This window comes from Anoplophora glabripennis, unplaced genomic scaffold (genome assembly GCF_000390285.2).
Source record: "Anoplophora glabripennis isolate ALB-LARVAE unplaced genomic scaffold, Agla_2.0 scaffold91, whole genome shotgun sequence".
Taxonomy (NCBI): domain Eukaryota; kingdom Metazoa; phylum Arthropoda; class Insecta; order Coleoptera; family Cerambycidae; genus Anoplophora; species Anoplophora glabripennis.
Window position 1 is genome coordinate 198,510 of NW_019416224.1, and position 21,105 is coordinate 219,614.

Genomic DNA, 21,105 nt, shown 5'->3' on the forward strand with positions numbered 1-21,105 from the left:
ATTTTTTTGGTTCCAAAGACAAGGGGGGCCACGAAAAAGTTCCCCACCACACAGCGTAACACTGTCAGATTCTACATATCATAAATCCCCTGGTGTACCAAATTTAGTGATTCTCGTACAGCAGATTTCTGGGATATAAAGAAGACTATTCTAGGGGCAGATTTCAGGGGTTCTAACTCCGAAAGAGGGAAACCATTTGGCAAAAATAAAAAATAAGGGTCCTAAATTTGTCTTAAGAATCTATGAGCAAATTTTGTTGCATTAATTTCGGGACATCCTTTACAGGGAGTCAAGAATTGTAAACGCCATTCTTTACCTGATGACAGAACAAAACATGGGCCAAGAAATACTTCATTTCTAAGATACAGAGTGTCCAAGTTTAAAATAAATATCACATTTATTCAAATAGTTTGAGGAAACTAATAATAATTTATTAAATAGGTCTACAAATATGCCAACCAGAGGCAGATATATAATTAGGTAGGTACTACTAAAAACATCCCCAACATTTCGACGAAACTAATTATTTTGGAAAGTTAAGTTTTATACTAATCGACTAGCAACAAAAACAAGTAGAAATTTTTTGTTCGAAATACAATTTGTAACACAATGCAATCATCAAAAGTCCATAAAAAATTGACGTATATATTGATTATTTTCACTAATTGTTTTTTTTGCTGTTTTTCAGATACTTAGAAATTTATACGGTAATGACTTTTGATCGTTAGACTTGATGAAATTTTTTTGTGAAATTTATACAACTATACGTTAAGTTTGTATAAAAATTAAAAATTAATAACTACAATTAATAGCCTTTTGCATAGAGCGAAAGATACTTCTTTTCTTGGACATCGTGTGTTGAAAGCTAATTTTCAAAACGGTGTTTGTCGTCAAAATGTTCTATCATCAAGCAAAGCTTGGCGTGTACAATTCGAGCCCCTGTATAAAGAACAAGAAGTTTAACTCTATGGATCTGTATATTTCGGTTCCTTTTCCAGAACCATCCCTTTGAACGTGAAACAAGAAACTGCACAATACAAGGTTATTCCGAACGCAATACAAATATTTTTGGAAGTAATAGAACCTCGAAAACTGAGGGCATCTGAATGCATAAACTAAATTTCGATGAAAACTGGGGAATTATAATCATTCAATGGGTGGGTGAAAACCTTTTTTTCGGTAATAACTTTCAAACGCTTGTGAGTATCAAGCTGAAGCTTCCGGGAGCTTTTAATGGTAAATCTACCATTCAATTTAGCTGAACATGAAAAAATCCCCCTTTGAGGTTAGTTAGTTGGTAGGACGGGTTTGGGACAATGGTTATTTTCATCCTAGAATCCATCAATTCATTATTTTTTACTTTTTCCAGGAATTCTCAACATAAAATTAATTTTCATACAATGTTACGTAAAAAAGGCATCCTTGCATGAAGCTAGTGGCGAATTATTAACGAGTAACTGAGTTTTAAAGCCGGACTTGCATAGCTGCAGAGTAATGCACTGTCGAGATAGCCGTGAAAATTCATAGTAGTTGTTTATGTTGACCATTTTCCTGGATATACAATTCTAGACTTCCTCTTAAAGCTGGCATAAGTGCGTTTAAAATACCAAAGTTATTCACAAGGGCTCGGCAGACATCCTCAATTCTTATCCATCCCTCAGTATGAACTATGGTGCTGTAAATTTTTTAACTTCAAGAAACTCCAGATAGTAAAATCTAGTGGATTTCAGTCTGATGATGTGCAACTCTGCCAATTCATTTTAGTGCAAAATGTTGGTGTAACCACCTTCTTACTACCTTTGTAAAATGAGGTCGAGTACCATCATGCACCTTGATCACTTGGATGAGACGGTTTTCTAAAACAATTCAGGTACAAGTTACCGTTAAAATTTTTTGGTAAAATAAACTTGTTTCCTATTGCTGTTGTCCGTGCATTGAATTCTAATAATGATGTTCTCGGAAACATAAGGATTTTCTTCCCTCCGATAATGTCAGTTAAACATTCCTTGTCTTGTGAATGTAATGAGTGTTGCTTTCGCTGTACAGCAAGAATAAAACGCTTTCTCAACGGTAATAATAAAGTATTTTATTGAAAACTAATTGTAAGTTGTATAGAAAAAGACGTGTTAACGGGACGACTGTTTGCTGGAGAGTCTCTGTGTGTGGAGTCGGTCGCAGGTATATGAGCACGCATCTGGTCGTCGGCGCCAGCCCGCCGTAGACCCTTCCTGGAACGTTGGTTCGTCCGGCGGTGCTCTTGACGTAATGCTTAAAAATGGGTTATTTGAGAACATGTGTACCCACAGTAGCTTTACCAGTGAAGAAAATTTTACCAATGAGACCAGGATTGACTTCGTTTCTATCACCGTAGAAAAAAATCTAGTCGAACCGGCAGATCATCTGGTAAAATTCTTGCACTTGCACAGAAATGAAAATGATGCAGACGTTGTTCATGTAGCACCGTGAAGCGAAACTAATGTTTTTAACGCAATTTGGCTTATACTTACTGCTGGCTCTTGAGCAACAACAATCTCTAATATTTCCTTTTCTAATTACATTGTCCAGGTTCATACCACGTGGTACTTACTGCTGGCTCTTGAGCAACAATCTCCAATATTTCGTCTTCTATTTAGATTATCCAGGTTCTTACCACGTGGTGGTGGTTTTCCGGATAACTCTTTCAACATCAATAAATTTTAGCGACGAAATTTCTCTCCTTACTTTCTGATAGCAGTGGCATTATCCAAACATTCACCTAACACTTCAAATGTAACAATAATTTCGAATACTTATTTAGAACATGAAAGTCAAAGTATTGTTTGACTGGTATAACACTATTTCACGGCTACCTCGACAATGCAATATTATTCCGCAGCTCTGCAAACTCGACTTTTAAACTCAATTATTCGTGAATTTTGAACTACAATACTTGTTTTAAGTAGAAAAACTACGAAAATTAATTTTGTACACGGAAAAAATAGAGAATAAAAAATTTAGGAGTAAAAAGTAGAATCTACCAGTCCCCCTGAATTAACCCCAACAAGGTATTTTTGTGGTAGAACTAAATTTAATGGTGGAGGTCCTAAAAATTTCAACTTGATACTCCAAAATGTTTGAAAGATATTACCTTCTGTCAGGATCTGTTAACTTCTGGACTCCAGCTTATGTGCCCTAAATTTTTTAATTCTATCAGATACTTATAGATATTTGTTTTATTTTAGAATCACCATATAAAATCTCTAAGTGAAAGCACAAAACGATTCATATTCATTGTGGTGTATTAGCAGAGGAAATGACACTGTTATTGTACACAATATAACGAGAAAAATAGTGACATGCAAAGCAGGCGCAAATGGTACCAGTAATAGATCTGTGTCGGCGGTGCTAGGCTCGCGGGGCCTCTTCTTGCCTATCTCAAGGGCGGCGGTGGCGGCCGGTGGGGCCAGCAATGGCGAAACGGCAGCGGGCTATTAGTAGAGCAGCGACAAGACCAAGCACATCCGCACCAAGGGGGTAAATAAAACAAACCAGCTCTAATTAATAATTCATCGAGACTGACAATGAGGCGATTTTTTTATTCATTTGAGAAACAGTTCATTGTCCAGTTTACGTATTTTTTTTATCAATGTTGTGGTGGGAGAAGTGGCGATCTTTGGTTCTGGCAGCGGGATATAATGTGTAGAGAAACGGGGTTCCAATCGACTGGACGGCTGTTGCCAAAAGCTGTTTTGTGTACGCCTTTGTCGGATATTTCGCCACTCGAAACATGTCTGATGATTCAATACAAAACTACTTAGAAGTACTTTATTTTCAGTAAATATTCTTTATACGAAACTAGAGTAGCTAGTAATAGCGTCATTTTCCAGCAGAGCTACTGCTTGCCTTCGCACGTAGGACGGCTCTTTTTAAAACTCTTAATAGCAACATGCACAATAGGTCACAAAACCCGTGTGCCTATCTCGACGTTTTGTCGCGGTATTATCATGATAACCTTTAGATCATGTGTTTCAGTAGATTTTCGGAGTGCAACAGTGATATCAGTACAATACAAGGTGTCCGGAAACTAAGAGTCAAAGGTGCCTAACCTCCATATAAGTGGAATTGCATATTTAAAATTTATATGTTGCCTATAACTTTACCAAAAACAGTTTTTTACAAATTTCTTATTACTTACATATTTTCAATGGCAGTTGAGAAAAATTTTAAATTAAAAAAATACTTATTTTATCTTAAAATTCAAAAAAGAGAAATTGTTGAAGAATGTCGTCAAATAACGCCCGAAATGTTTCGAAATGTTCGTTCGGAAGTGGAGCAAAGACTTTATTATTGTATGATTGCCTTAATTTTAACAGACGATTGAATACATTAAAATAAACAAAAAAACCTTATATGACATGGGTCTTAAACTCAACCATTTCTGAAAAAAAAATTATCAAAATCTCCAATTTGATGTACAAAAGTTCAATTAATTAAGGAATATTGACATAACTGCGTGTATAGAATACTACAAAATACAATGTTTATCACTTTTTTGAACTTTTTGTTTAATTCTAAAAAATAATTAACGTTGTAATAAATTTAAAATTCGATAAAATCCATACCGAGCAATGAGACAACGGTGCGGCGGATAACCCGAGGTACTAAGCTATCCAGTAATACGCAATTCAGTTGGTATCTGGAATTGGATCGTGTCTGAGTGTTTTTTGCGTACCACTATTTCCTTTTCGTGAGCTGTTTTCCAGCGAGTGCGTGAAAATGGGATTCGAAGGTGTCGTGCGTGCGTGGTAGACATGTTGTAGTTTGTTTTGTAATTGTGCGTTTAAATATTACTGAATTTTTCTTTTTGGTAAGTACCTAAATTATTTTTAATATGACTTTTAGTATGATTATTTAGATGACGTGAATCTTTGGGTACTTCAATTACATATTTTTCAAATTCATAATCTGATTAAAAGTCAAGTTCCGTTCCTCTTTTAAGAGATTCATAATTACTAAAATTCGAGCTAAAATATAGTCACAACACTATCTTTGTACTACAAAATCGATACATTTTATTTTATTTATTTAAAAACTGGAAAACAATCGTCTCGAAAAATGTTTCACAATAATAGTTGTTTACATTTTTTCCGTAGGACAGCTGTGTAGCGTTAGGTTAAGCGCTGTTGTCACGTTGTGATGAAACTCCCCAATATTAATACTCGCTGTATTTTGAAAACTGTTAATCTTACGCCCCTGTAATATACAACTTTTTTGTTCATTTATGATTACTCTATCTCATGCTGAAGTAATGGCAGTCAAACTTCTTACACCCTGTATAACAAAGAATAACTGTATAAGTACTCGTACCTATTTCTCGATTCCTTTAAATTTTATATTATAATATAATTCAGACTCTACTTTTAAAACATTGAAGTAAAAAAAAAGAAGGGAAAGCAAATAATTGAAACAAATACAAACTATTACTTTCACAAAAATAACTGATATTATAATTCTATTGGCTTAATAAAAATAGCAAGTGTGGGTCCCTATTTAGATGCTCATAGATCTGTTTTAAAGTTGTTTACATGCGTAACATTGGATAACGAGAAAATTCTGATTGTCCGTAGTTGTTGGACCGATAGAAGGTGCGGTTTTAATAATAATAACTAATCTTTACTGCTTCTGTTCGACATGATTTCAATTGAATTTACTGTTAGCTGCCGTTTAAGGAGTGGCAATTGTAGGAGGCAAGTGATTTCAAATAAGTACGCAGTCATATTAACAAGCTGTTAACTTTAAATCGTGAACAAATGTTGCCCGACAATAGAATATTACGAAAATAAAATCAACCAGCACATTTATAATTGCTATTTATATAAATGTATTAAAAAGTTTAGTCACTGCAAACATAAATTGACTAAAGAGTTGTGTATAAATTTAGTGTAATTTAGGTATGAAATTAAAAAATATACCTAATCATTTTTATTTTTATTTGTTGGTTCCTTCGGATTCATATGAACAAGCAAATCAAATCTGAGTAAGAAAATATAAACGGAAATCGCACAAACGTCTCCCGTAATGAAATTGAAAAGGGACAATGGAACATTAAAATTTTGATAATGCGAAAGAAATTTCTGTTTGGAAAATTTGCTACATTAAAAACAAATTCCAGCTTAAACTGCTTGTCGCTTGGAAAAAAAATAGCAAGTCGCAGACAAAAAGTAAACATGACCCGCAAATATTTACCTTTAACTATTACGAGTATATATTTGTACGACAGTTATATTCATAATTAAACAAAACTGTAACCACAATAGGAATAAAAATAAATAGTACCTCATAATATAAGATGCACTTAATTGAAGCACATAAATTACATACCGGATAATCTTGGGGTCAAAATATGATAATATGACCAAATATGTTGCAGTTACACATGTTGTACAAACATTTGTTTTCTAATATCAACTTGCAACTCGCAAAAGATCACCTTTAGACTAAAATTAATTGTCATATTTTGGTCTGAAGGTTATCAGGAAGCATTTATATATTTTTTATTTAAATTTACACCCTGTAGATACATTTAACAAATAAGAATAAATTTAAAAGAAATAGCTTTGCGGTAAACGGAATGACAAAGAGTTAGTTTTATTTAGATTTTGAGATAATCATCTAATTTTTGTATTGTCCGGAATGAAACAAAAAAAAAAATACTTTGCTTCATATCACTCAAGTAACTACTACATTTTTGATAAGAGCAGACATCCGTGTAAACATTGTAATATATCAAAAATTGGTGTTAGAATTGTATAGCAAAGCATGCTCACTTTAAGTTAAATAATAAGTCTACGAGATTTTTTTGATATTCTTAATTATTTTTGTTGGCACTCATGACATTTTAAAATAAATAACACTGCAAGTCGTAAAAATAATGAATCAACTTCAATGTACTGACCAGAAAGTAAATTTGTCATCAGGTTGACCTTGTCATAATTCCACAATTAATTTCAATCTGAGAAAATATGTTATTTGCGCTGCCTAAATACAAATTTTCTAAGAAATGTTTTTTTAGTATGATTGTGTTTTCTGCACTGAAGTTTGCAAAACTTATTATCATAATGACGTAGCTTTCCGAAAATTGTTGTTGGTTGTTTAATAATATTATCTACAAAATTGAATCTGTGCTGGTAATTTAATTTAATTTTATGCGACTGTAGTTTTATATTTAATAACGTAGTCAAATTTTATGCAGACAGTTATCCTGAAAGGACCTGTCTTTCCAAAATAACGCGGGAACGTTTATATTTTAGTATCGATACAGTGATAGTAGCAACGTCTTGCTGGGAACAGTGGCGGTATCGAGTAAATATCAATATATCTGACATATTTATGGCATCATCTGACATGTTTCGAGCTGCAACTACAATTTCAGTCGAATTGGAAATGTGCAGGTGCGATGGACAACTTCATCGGGAAGTTGGGCGGTAATATCTGAAGCTATAATATACATAGTCGGTCATGCAGGCAGCTTGGCTGAAAAAGAATATACAAGCGCCATCCACCCTTAATTATAATTTAATTTATACATCCTCTCCCATCAGAGAGATAAATTGGGGGGATAACTGACCCTCTCCTCCCGTTTGGCATTATTTCAAATTAAAAGTATTAACTGGTGTTGACGCTTGTACTAAAGTATGTGAGAGTCGAAAAAATCCGGCAAATGTTGCTACGTCCATAGAGTTTCAAATGGCCGTTAAATCTACCGGAAAATTTCGACGCATGTTCTAGAGCGTACAATATATATCAGCTGCAGAGGCACTCTGTCCAAAAAAACCTATTGGATAAAATTATATAAATGATAGGCACAATATTTTTAAACGTTTGCATGCATTTCCTGTAAAATTCACAGCAATTAACAACAAATACACGAACACCAAAAGCACCAAATCCAATAATAAAACACATTTCAAATTTATAGGCATATATATGTACGTAAAACTTCAATTACAGCTCAATATTTGTCAACTATAAAGGAGGTATTCTGGATAACTGCACCTGAAAATTTGTACAACACTTGCCATTAAACGGAAAATAAAAAGGGAACTGTAACAAAAAAAAAGACAACAAACATTCTTGACGCAATGAGGAGCATGTGTCTGCCAACAAGCTAGCTGATCTTTCAGTAAACTTAAACAAATAAGTCATATCAGATCTACTTGTGTTATCTATTCCACTATTGTTTGTGTTGTGTATGGTGTTGACGAAAATTAACTACACAAATTGCTAAGGGGTATAAAGCCAACTACAGTGTGAGTTGTAACTGTAAAAACACAGTAGGTATAATTGTTATAAATATTATAACGTTGGGATTAGCTACTTTGAGACAAATAATGTAGACTGCAAAATGGCATGTGGTAGGTACAAAGTCGATGAAATTATAGGAACAATATAATAAGGATTCTTGAAATTTTATAATTTCAATTAAATTGGAGGAAATCATCTAATTAAAATTGCAAAAAAAAAACAAAATATATCAATTGATACCAAATATTAAAGGAAACAATATTTCTTATGCTACATTATCGCGACAAAACATTACAGGATTTTCATATTTTATTTTTAAATATTAAATTATTTATTTCCTTCGCGCTGACAATTATATTTTAGTAAAATTAAAAATGGTTAAAACAATAAGATGTTAAAACACAACATTTTGTTTCACCGTCATTGGTACACCTTTTCACGACATTTTATTCAATCATCCACGACATCTTGAGCGTAGATGTAACGGTTTGTCGTTGTTCATTATAAACAAGCCACTAATATTGATGACGTTAATATTTAGGGATTTTCAGTTAACAATGCCAATTGTGCAATTTGGTTGCTTAAGCTCAACAGTTACGCGACTTGTAATCATTTATGAAGGCTCTGTATAAGGCCGTAGTTACACTGTATACAAATTCATAAGAAAATCTCGTAAGAAATTGTACGAGTTCATTGAAATTGTCAAATTAAAAGAAATATGTACATTTACATATGTGTGTAATTGCATTTGTTTGGGTCCTGTTCTTACGAGTTTCTCATGGAGTTTTGTTTTCATCAGTTCAGTTTGTCCGAAAGGGTAAAAAATTATGGATTTGACTTTATGTAAGTATGAAAGCCACTCATCGCGAGAGAAAAATTTAATTTTATATAATTTAAATAATATACAGTATTGAACAAATTGTTCCGTTTTACTTTACTTACATTTTAACAAAGTATGATTTGCATTGTAATCTGTTATTTGTAATTTAAGAATTCGGACGAAAAAATTCTAAATAAATAGTTTCTGGACATTATACATTATTAATTTTTAATTTTCTTGAAGTTTAGCAATCCAATTTGTCTCCCCAATATAATAATACTTAAATTTTTGTGCCTACTATCAAAAATAAGCTCTCTTAGCCGTTTCAAAAATTTGTACGAACTCGTATGAACACAATCCGGACACCAATATAGATTTCTTTCAATTTTTAATTACAAAAGACTGTAGAATTTCGCACGAATTACGTTTCCAATATAATTGCTGCCTAATATTAAGAGCACACGGAGCTATCTTAAATATTTTCGCTATACACATAAAAAGAGTTAATAATATGACCACAAAGAGCGCTACGTTAACTTGCTGTGTTTGCCAGGCTCGCTATATGCATTTAAATATATCCAATATTGTTTTAAATTTAACATAATTTGTACAACACGTATTCTACATGTCGAAGCAGATTTACTTTTCGGCTACATATTTTGGACAAAATGTAACATACAGTATTTAATTGAATAATAATGACTTTGACACTACATTGGTCAATTGGTAACTTGTTGTTAAGAGTATTTATTTTTAACATATACGGAGTGAATCTTAAATGTGTACATACGTTTTCAGTAGCGGTACAGTTTATTGTGTGGAACATGCATTTAACAGTTTATCTGTGAAAAATTAGGAATTAAAGTAGTCAGATTTAAGTTAGATACATGTATACATGTTTTTTTAACAGAAAATTTGTTGAGAACCGCTGATTTTACTGTAGCAGTAGGTACGTATAACGTATGCAGTGATGTTACACAGAGCTGCATTTTATGAAACGGGAAAAAAACGCTAAATAAATAAAGTATTTTTAGCCGATAATCTAAAAATCTTTGAAATCATTTATAGAAACATATTACCATTGTTGACTAAAAAAAATAGAGTATTTTTAACAGCTTTTACGACGGATGAATACCACAAAATATGTCCATCAAATATACTATATGGTCAACTCTATGGGTTTTTACCGTATTTATCGTGATACTGACGACTATTTGAAATATTTCTTTAATCCACGTACCTACCCCACCAGCGTATAAAATTATTGCTACAGAAAATATGTTTTTAACATCTACCGTTTTACTTTTTGCCATATTTTACTTAAATACATACATAGTTGACTAAAAATACTTACCAAATACAATTAAAAGCGTTTAAAAGAAAAACACCATCCATGAAAGTAACAAATTCTCAAAAATGGGTCAACCTGTCAACGCTGTGTCTTCTGATAAACAATGACCGTAGAGTGCGGAGATTGGCAGTTCTTATTAGAACCAGAACTTCAAATTTCAGAAGTCTTTCATTTAACAATGACATGTGCTAGGAAAATGGGTGCTCAACTCAAAAATCTGCTTTAAATTAAACTCCAAAAACGCGCTTAATTGGAAACTATAACTTCCCCAAAATTGTAAATCATATGCCTGCTACAATGTTTTTAGGGATCAAATTGAGGACACTGTTCTGATTTTTCTTTTTATTATCGCAATCTTCTACTATAGGTATCTATAAAGTGGAACACCTTGTACAAATATTTAAATACATAGGCTATCTACAGCTTACAGTTGTTTATGGAGACATCTAAAATAAAAGAATGGAACAGCCGGAACAAAGTCTAAAAAAGCACTAAAATAAAAACCGAGCAAATGAGTCAAGTCCAACTCTGTTAAAAGCCGCGCTTCCCGAACTCTACGATACATTGGCAAACAGCAGTGCGCAAGATTTTTATTATCTTCCATGTGGACAGCGGTTACCAAAATGAATAAGTGTAAATATTTGCAATTCTGAAAAATGGCGTTCAATTTTCAAACCGTAGTTGAAATATATGAACACATTTAAGATTCGGGCCATATAGCGGACATGATAGTGATAAAAGTGCTTTAGAAATAAGAAATCAATTTTCTTTTGATAATTTTCATATAATCAGGACGAACACAAAGTACAAATATTACTTAACAGCATCACATAAAGAGCTGGGGAACAGTTTCACAGATAGAAACTACATTTTGTAAAACTCATCAACACATATCAATGTTTGAAACAATATTTGCGAGTGCCGTTCCTAATTAACAGCTAATTCCACTATTTAGTCTTAAAGCACTTCAAAGGAAGAACGGGCGGGTTCTCCTTTGAACCTTTATACGGCAAAGTAGAAAGCTAATCGATTTGTGCAAATAATGGAATTAACAGAGGCGGCAACAAGTCCTAAGTGGCAAAATGAGGATGACAATACACTAACATAACGGGAGTTCAGACGCTTTTCCTATTTTAAGGAAGAAAATGTACCAGTTCATTAAACTTGTGAAAAATGTTATAAAACGCCAATGCGGGTCAATTTTGAATTATTCAAATAACATTTGCTTATTATAAAGTGTAAAGTGTAAAAGTAAATTAACCTGAACTGACAATTAATGCTTTAAAATTGTAATAACAATGTTTCAATATTGTAAATACGTATCCGTTTATGACTGCTGATCTCAACAGACTGATTTAATTATTAAAATGAAAATAGCGTTCATGATTTTTGTGTATGATAATTAGCTTTTAAATGACATATTTTGACTGAAACTAATGACAACTAATGACAACTTTACTAAAAAATCGACTCCCACGTAAAGTTACACCCTGTATAGAATAATTTTTTAAAATTTTTTCTTTCATTATAGTACGATTCTAAATATAAATACCTATAAAGGATATACCATTCTATCTTTAAATATTTTACCTTTTTATGAAAATCTGGTAATCAAAATACTCTAAAATTATATCGGTTATATTAATTTGCAGTAGTTTTAAATGTTTCTCGAAATTGCTAATTAGCAACAATCTAATATAATCAAGAAATTTTAATGTAGAAACGAATAAAATTGGAAGAGGTAAGTATACTGCACCAACATTTGTAAGGAACGACTTTTTAATGATAAAACTGATATAAATAACAAAAATAAAATATAACATAAAAGTGTAGTATTGTAAGACTTTAAGAAGTATTTTTTTTAGATGAGAGTAATAGTAATCAACAATATAATTTTCTTCTAGGAAAATGTTCAATAAATTCAGGAAAAATACGTCAACCATTGTATGTGTAAATAAAAACAGTTAATCTACATGTTATGTACAATGTCATTATTGGGTATGGTACCCGGATATTATATGCATAATAGCGAGAGAATAGAGTGACAAATATGTGTAAATTTATAACACTGACTGGGCACTATGCATAATGTTAAATTATATTTGGACGGTGTGATACATATAAATCTACCTAACATAATCCAGTCCACATTTATTTAAATGTAATGACCTTACAAATTATATTTAACTGTGGCACTATTCAAAGAAAAATGGGCAATATGATTAATGTGCGATCAGTGTGATAAATTTACAATTAATTGCTTTGTCGAACTGCTCTAGTTATTGTGCATACAGATATTACATAGTGACCAATTTATCACATTGTCCGGGACAACACTGTATATTCTCTAATTACAGTCTGAAGGGTAACTTCTTTATTTTTCTTTGTAGGAAGTTACTCTTTAAATCGTTTGTCAAAATAAACGAGTTACGAAAGACATATTATGGATTTCAATGTACAAATATTGAATTCAGAGAATGATAAAATGATATGATTGTGACCTAACCGAAAATTAATTTTTCAAAATATAAAAGGAAAATGGTTTGTAATTAAAAATACGAACACATTTGAATTTTTTAAAAATTTTTAAAGCGTGATTCCGTCGACATGTCACACCGTTGACAACTTTTTTCAACTTCTGGTGGTAATTTTATTAATTTTATTTTTTTTAGACATTATTACCGAAAATGAACTCGACCGGTGAACACAACTGACCTTAGTTAATTACGTTACTACATTACTTATCCAGATCTTGCAGTACATATTTGTTGTTTCTTCTTTTCACTAGATATTTTTTTCAGCCATTTATTGGCCTTAAATATTACTACATAAAAAACAAACGACAAATAAGCATTGACATATTTATTTGCACCATAAGTGGTTTTTAGAAATTATTTATATGAATATTCCTGTCTAATACACATGCCAATGTAGTTATTTAAACAAACGATGAGACTGTAAGAACAAAATAAATAAAATCTTAGCTGTTTTAAAAACTTTGCTTGTTGCTTATCACTTTCTACACAAGGGTCTACTATAAAAACTATTTTTTGGTTTCTTTACGAAAATTCCATTAAATTAAATATAAGTTCATTACATTTACTTTCAACATAACGGTTATGTTTTTCATATTTGTTCAAAAAGAAAATTATAAATAAGGCGGAACTGCGGAATTAAATATAAAATTATTTAATCGCTTTCGGCTATTTAACATCTTCTAATATGAACATCAAAATCTAAATATGTCCATGGTAACATGTAAAGCAATTCTCTTATGGTTTCGTTCTTCCAAAAAATAAATAAATAAAAAAATGTCTCCTCTTTGGACGGTAACCTCGAATCACAATGTATATACCATATGGCCTATTTTAGATAAAAACCCCTTTAACATTCAATTCAGATTGTTTTTTGAAAGATCAAAAATATATATTTTCAGTTATAAAAGCCTACCTACTTGTTTTGTTTTTTCGTTGTCAAGTTTATCAAAAATTGGTTACCATATTTAAAACCATACTGCATCTTATTAAATTCTGCACCTCATCAATTTAGTTCGGATAGAATTTAATGAAAAACATTTTAATTGTATGTATTGTATGTAATTATTCCACAAACATTTAAGAACTGTTATGAAATTTTTTCCAAAGAGATATACAAATTCATAGAAAAAAAACGAAGGTTAAATATAATTTTTAAAAAATTTAAATTGTGGTTGAAATATTTTTTTTTGTGTTATTAGCAATTTAAAAAAATAAATGGTTCATCCATTAAAATAAAAAATATATTGGCAAAGGGACTAAACCACAAACAGAGCAAACTGGTAAATATTTCGTTATTCTATTTAATTAATTCATTTTAGCAAGAAAGAGAATGGAGAACTCGTTAACACTAATTTAACAATTGGACAATGATTATTTTTCATGAAATTTGGTATAAACTCAATCTAGGGCATACAGAATCCAGTGGCGCAGTCAGATACAAAAAATTCTTAACCCACTTTTGTCAAATTGACAAGAAAAAAGAAAATAATAAATAGAGTCTGATAACTGAGTATATTTTAAATGTCATGTGACGTCATAGAATATTTCAAACTTCATCTTTCAAAGAAAACCCGAATTGAATTGGACGATTAATACATTTTTGCCCATCTGAAATGGTTGGATAAAACGGATCGTGTGGGAAAAGGTGTGGCGGGGTCGCAATATAGTGAAAGTATTTGGCGGTGACGGGAGGTCAAAGAGCAGGGCTTGTCGGCAGAGCACAGCTTTCCATGCTAAAACATTAAATCAATCGGGGGGGAGACCAGCTACGGACACAGAGACGATTCTAGTTGAATTGCTACCTACGTAGTTCTACCACCCTAGCTCCAGACAGCGTAGAAGATAGCCGCAAGTCATTGCATCAGGAACATATGCCAGCCACACTTAAAAACTACCAGCAATATAAAAGGGGGCCTTTCCGGCAAACGATAACGCTCTCTCTTTTGCAATATGAACAATCTTTTGCGTTCCTCTCTGCTAGGAATGAAAAAACTATTATAAAGTATTAGTGAGAGCATGAACTTGTTCATAAAACTATTATAAGAGAGGTAGAAAACACACAACAGACCAGATTTATCCACAACTACGATCTTCCCCCTTGTTAGTTCTAATTGTAAGAAGAGATCGGATGACGTAGCGGTGAATGCAATCAATTTTTGTTATTGACAAAACACAAACCACTCTAGGAGCTATTAGCTTGCAAGAAATCAATGGCATAACTGGTACTACTACAACTACTTATAAATCCCTTACTTCAACGAAATGAAAGTTCCTGTTACAAAACCAGTTATGACATATTAAAAATAGTGCGATGGTAGACAGATGTCGTAGACTATTTGATGATAAATTATTAATAAGTCAACAAATGAAAGAGTGACAGGTAACACCACAAGGTATCTATTCAATATCAATTTCATTATTTATATTATATAACTGTGAATTTCCTTTTCTAATACATATGTTATAAACTTATTTATGTATATGCAAAACTAAAAGATATTTGTTTGGGCGAAGTAAATAGGAATGCAATATTTTTTTAGTTGAAATATTCTAATGCTAATGTTCGTAGTAGATCTGACAATAAAGTAGTCCCTTTAGGAAGATGTTGGCGATTAGTTCACCCTTCAGAATTGGACCAGGTTTTGTGGAGCTGTCTTCAGAGATATCGTTGTACCACTGCTATTTCATGGCATTCATGCCATGTATCATTTCTATATTTCTTGTGTATTCTGCCCCGATGTCACGATCTGACCAATTGAATAACGGGTCAGATCCGAGCAAGGGTATTTGTTTACTGGCTAAAAGTTCTCATATAATAGAGTTGTTGGTTTGAGCAGATGTATTGTTGTAAATGCAAGATTGATATATTCACCAAACATTACTAGTACTTCCAAATAGGAGTACAAATAGAAAACTTTAAATACTGAAGAGGAATCTTGGAAAAGTTGGACGAAAAGGATTTAATTATTTGCTAATCAGTTAGCAATCCAGTATTATAACACTGTAGTTGAGGATATGATATAGTCTATGCTGAAGGAGATTTTAGCTATCTTCAACCTTCAATTCGAATTTTTTATAATCTGCTTTTACTGCTGAAGATAATTAAAACAATAACGAAAGGAAGGTGTTTGGCTGCTCCTAAAAAATTTCAGGAGTAATACGACAGAAGTTTTGAAAACGGTTTCACAAAATCTGTTCCTAAATCCTTATTAAGGATGAACTTGCTCTACTAGTGGAATACAACCAAAAGGCGTGTGTAGCGTTCATATTGAATAAAATTAAAATGTAAATGAAGTGAAATCCATAATTATAATGCAATTCTAAGATTAGAATATTGACTTTTTAATAGAGACGAAAAATAATGTCAGTACTGTGCCAGTCTACACATGCAATAAAGGAGCATCAGCTTCTTGCTTCTGCGGAAATACGTAAACATGGCCAAACAGGTGTATTCGGATAGCATACAAAAGCATGAATTCTTATTATCTGGTCTTATCAGCGCATGTACAAAACGTATGGTTATTTTCTTAAAATGTTGATTTATGTTGGTTATATTGGTGTTTGTTATTTGTGCTTGTGTTGTATAGTTTTTGCTTTATGTCACCCCTCATAAGTTTGCGTCTGAGACAGCTCCATCCACATATGATTTGATTCGTTTTTACTTCATCGTATATCTTTTTTGAGTGATTAGTATATAATCAGTCTACCAAAGACATTAACATTAGTTTTGATAAATTTTAAACAACTTTGGACATCACCGATACTTTCAATGTTTTATTTGAATAGAAATAGCATCAATGAATAAAAATTTAAACAGTATTTGTTAAAACACCATAAGATCAAAACACTACACAGAAGAGACTAAACGAAACGTCTGCTTTGATTCAACGTCTTCAAAATGTAATCATCAAAAGTCTACGACACCTGACCTGTACCTCCGCACCACAACTACTGACAAACAGACAGACAGAATAGAAAAGTAGCGAGCGTGCGCACTAAGATTGCGTAGCATACCGCGCTAGCCCGCGACTGTGCGGCCTTGATTTGGGCTTGGAGGTGCAGAGGGGGGTGGAAATAGCGGCAGGGGTCGCGGTTGCAGCGGCCCTTGACTGCATCCATGCAGACAGTGACAGTGCCGTCCTCGTTGGCAGTCACAGAGTCAGCGGGATGCGCAAAGCGGCACTCTGACTCTGCTCGTTTGCACGCCCCGCGCTGGTATTCACGGCACACCTACAGCAGATACCCGGGCTGTTATCAGCACAAGCCGCCGCTGCATTTCATCACTGCCCATGCTACCGACCATCTTCAGGCGACACTGCACCACACGGACACGCGCGCATCGATACAGGCGCCAATCTCGTCGAAAATTGGTATTAGACATTCAATTACGATTACAAACTACTCGAAAACTGAAAAAATGTGAAATATTCGACAGCGTAATATCTGTCAAGGGCATAAAAATCAATTTACGTATATTTATGTATTCCAATTTTTTAAACATTTTGCACTTTCTAGACAACAATTAATTTTATTAAATTAATTCAAATTTTCTTAATTTTTAAGCTAATTTATTTTATTTAACCGTATATCTACTCCTCACCATACAAGTATGACAAATTTACTGATAATAATAATCAACAGTAAAAGAATTAGGATAAAAATTATCATTATATAAATTTTGTGTATACATGTTTATTAGGGTGGCCCAAAAAAAAAAACGAATATTTTTTTCGTGTCTCTTGTGAAAATATGTTAGTTTATCGTGTTTTAAGAGCTCCCTAAAAAAAAACAGCTCAAAAAGAATTTTTTTAGAGGTCGCTCAAGATTTTAAAAAATTTCCAAAATCGTCAAAAATTGAATTTTTTTAAAATTTTTATCGTTATTTTGTCATTTTCTAGGTTGAAAAAAATCTCGATTCTAAAAATTTCATGTTTTCGAGCGACCTCTAAAAATAAATATCAACGAACTAATATTTTTTTTAGTTGTTTGATGAACAAAATAATAGAAATAAATCACGACATAAATTTTAAAAAATTAAAAAATTATAAATATTTGATACTCAGTGCAGTAGTAGATTTTGCCTCGAGAAATTTTTTTTAAGTGTCTCATGATTTATTTCTATTCTTTTGTTCATCAAATTAAATAAAAAAATATTATTTCGTCGATATTTATTTTTAGAAGTCGCTCGAAAACATTTTAGGTACACTATTTTGAAAGTTAAAATAATTATTAACGACCTTTAGAAATTAAAATATAGATTTGAATTTTTCAGAATCGAGATTTTTTTCAACCTAGAAAATGATAAAATAACGAGAAAAAAATTTAAAAAAAAATTAATTTTTGACGAATTTGGAAATTTTTAAAAATCGCCACTTTTATCGCCAATCGCCAATTTTAAAAATTTTTTAAACCACTAAAAAAATTTTTTTGACCTGATTTTTCGAGAGGGCTCTTGAAACATGATAAACTAACATATTTTCATAAGTGATACGAAAAAAAATATATTCGTTTTTTTTTGGGCCACCCTAATGTATATTACTAAAAATATATTACCTGGAATCCACTTTTCATAATCAACCGGATAAAAAATTTCGAATTTCTTTTCTCTTAGAAAATGTATGTTCTCTGTAGCATGAAAAACAGAAGGTACCTAATTTAAAAAATGATTGCCTTTTGAAAATTGTAATAATGAATTTTATTTTCTGTTAAAAATGAAAAACATCATGTTATAGTTGCGTCTCGCGCAAATTTGAAATATGTGACTTAATATGAACTGTAAAATATCATTTATCCCATATTTATAGTCTGGTGCAACAATGGATTAAGTTTCAAAACAGTTATTCTGCTCTTTTATCATATAATGTGTTGGTGTCTTGCCTTTCTATTTGTTCCGATCATTTACTTGTATTAAACATTACTACAGAGCCTTCATAAATGATCACAAGCCACGCAATCAGTTAGTTTCACAAGATTCTATTTAACCAATCAACGATCGCATTATTTCGAGCGTAGGCTTACCGGTTTGACATTCTTCATTGTAACAGAACCATTAATATTGATGATTGTAAACATTTTTGATGGCTCTGTATATGTACCTATTTTTGTAGGTAAACATAGCAGAGTGCTACAGTTACTGCTATTCAATATCTGTGCCTTCAATACGGCCGCACTAGCAGAGAGCGACCTGTAATATGGAGAGAGGTTGTGCGTTCTCTCTCGCTTACTATGCATTTTTAGCTGATGATATTGCATGTCTGTAATTCAATATCATTAAATAGCTGGATTATTCGCAGGTTTTCGCACCTACGACATAATTATGAAGACTAGTAAATCCGAAACCGGTATATGCCTGGTGGATTTAACTGATGAAGGATCCTAGCAATGCTTACTAGATATTGCTGGCTATGCTGTTGTTTCCATTCCCCTCACTTGGGGGAAATTTAAAAATGAAAAATAAATATAAAACCATTCACATACCATTCTTAATTGTTTTGTTTATTATTTATACGAATAGTTCACTTTACGCATATGTTATCTATTTGTTTCACCTAATAATATGTTCTATTCTATCATATCATTACTTCAACTATTACCAAGAAGAGCATATCAATGAGAGCTGTGACATTGACTGACAAATATGTTTTTGAAACACTGGAAATGATTTTAAGGCCTAATGAGTTGTAGGTATTCAAATAATAAAAAAATGTAAATAAAAGTTATTTACTTTTAATTTTTAATTCGTATCCTTTTTCTATATTCACCATTCAATTTGCCGGTGTTTTTAAAAATGCATTTTTAAAACTAAGTCGACGATAAATTTGTATTTAGTAAGTCCTGAGGCAGTTTTTAAATAGAAACGAAACGTCGCCTAGATTTAAAAAATATTACTCTATACCTACGAATGGAAATTGGCCGATATTAAACAAATTATGTAGTAGGGAATATATTCTTGATAAGCTTTCATTTGTATGTCCTTGGTAATAATCGTTATATGAGAATACTTTTTAATTTTACACGAAAACCGTAACACTTAACTAAAATTTTAAGTTACAGTGGCAAAACCTGCATTTTGAAGAGAAAAAAAATATTTTTTTAATCAATGAAGCAATGAAGAAGTGGGTTCCATGCAATATATTTTTGTGCGATTAGAAATATGAATCATCAATAACCAAAAACGTGTACAAAACTTGGTATTGATACTTAAACTGATTTAGAAGGAACTGTGAATTGGTCATTTTCAAGCTGACACTAGTTAATTTTAATTTTTTGTATTAATTTTGACCAAAGAAAACTTGTGGACGTTTGGCAGTCGGATTGAAGGACACCTTGTATAACGTTAATGTGTAAGTTAAATGGTAAACTTAAAAAAAACAGTGGTTCTACTTTAAAACAAATATTTTTGTTGGAGTTTATCGTATCCCATGAACTTCCGACGAAAAAAGCGCCTGTACTAATTAATACTATTATCTGCAGCATTTTAGCTAAATGTAATTATTCAAGCACATCCCAAGCGGAGCGCCTACATATTCTGAATCTAAAGATGGTCGGTTGGTGGACGCAGTTACTTAAAAATTAAATATCACTACGGGTAAAACAGAGCCCATACCATTGGATGATCATTTAGGTTTAATTGATGGTCATTCTCAAAGCCATCGACATTCGCTCGCACAACAGTTATCTATGGATGTTTATTCAACCATTCCAATAACATGCATCAGTTCAAAGAGAAAAGTAAAGTTGATTTTTCATACCGTATATACTAAAATTGATTTGACTGACTTGAGTCTAAGCAGAGGTATGATCTAAATGAGTACGAAGTATCCTATACAAAAATTGTGGGTAGTCAATATGGTAGTGCATCAACATTTTTTACATTGATTGTTCTTGCATCTTGTCTAAGAATATATACATCGAATTTTCATAAACTACTACAAGTTCAGTGATCAAATTACATTTAAAAAAATGAAGGCACTGTGCTTAGGCAAAATTTGACATTTTGAAATTTTTTGGTATGTTTTATTATGTATTTGATTACTACCCATGGTTTCCCAAGATAAGCAAAACTGTTTAGGAAGAATACCTTTATCTCGAAAAATTAACAATAAAAAAGTTTA

The 21,105-nt window shown here is 32.1% G+C and overlaps 1 protein-coding gene across 16 annotated transcripts in view; it reads right to left on the reverse strand.

Annotated features, from left to right (window-relative positions):
* The window catches only part of LOC108904398 (muscleblind-like protein 1), a 771,591-nt gene that overhangs the window by 10,667 nt on the left and 739,819 nt on the right, over positions 1-21,105 (reverse strand). For 10 of the 16 annotated variants that reach the window (XM_018706932.1, XM_018706928.1, XM_018706929.1 and 7 more), the window contains 2 exons: positions 17,006-17,221; positions 3,360-3,467 (listed from right to left, as the gene is read on the reverse strand). The exons of 3 other annotated variants lie outside the window; for them this stretch is intronic. In XM_018706932.1, coding sequence (XP_018562448.1) covers positions 3,360-3,467; positions 17,006-17,221 — 324 coding nt within the window. The remainder of the gene's footprint in view (positions 1-3,359; positions 3,468-17,005; positions 17,222-21,105) is intronic. 3 more of the 16 variants (XM_018706939.1, XM_018706938.1, XM_018706941.1) reach the window with 2 other exon arrangements.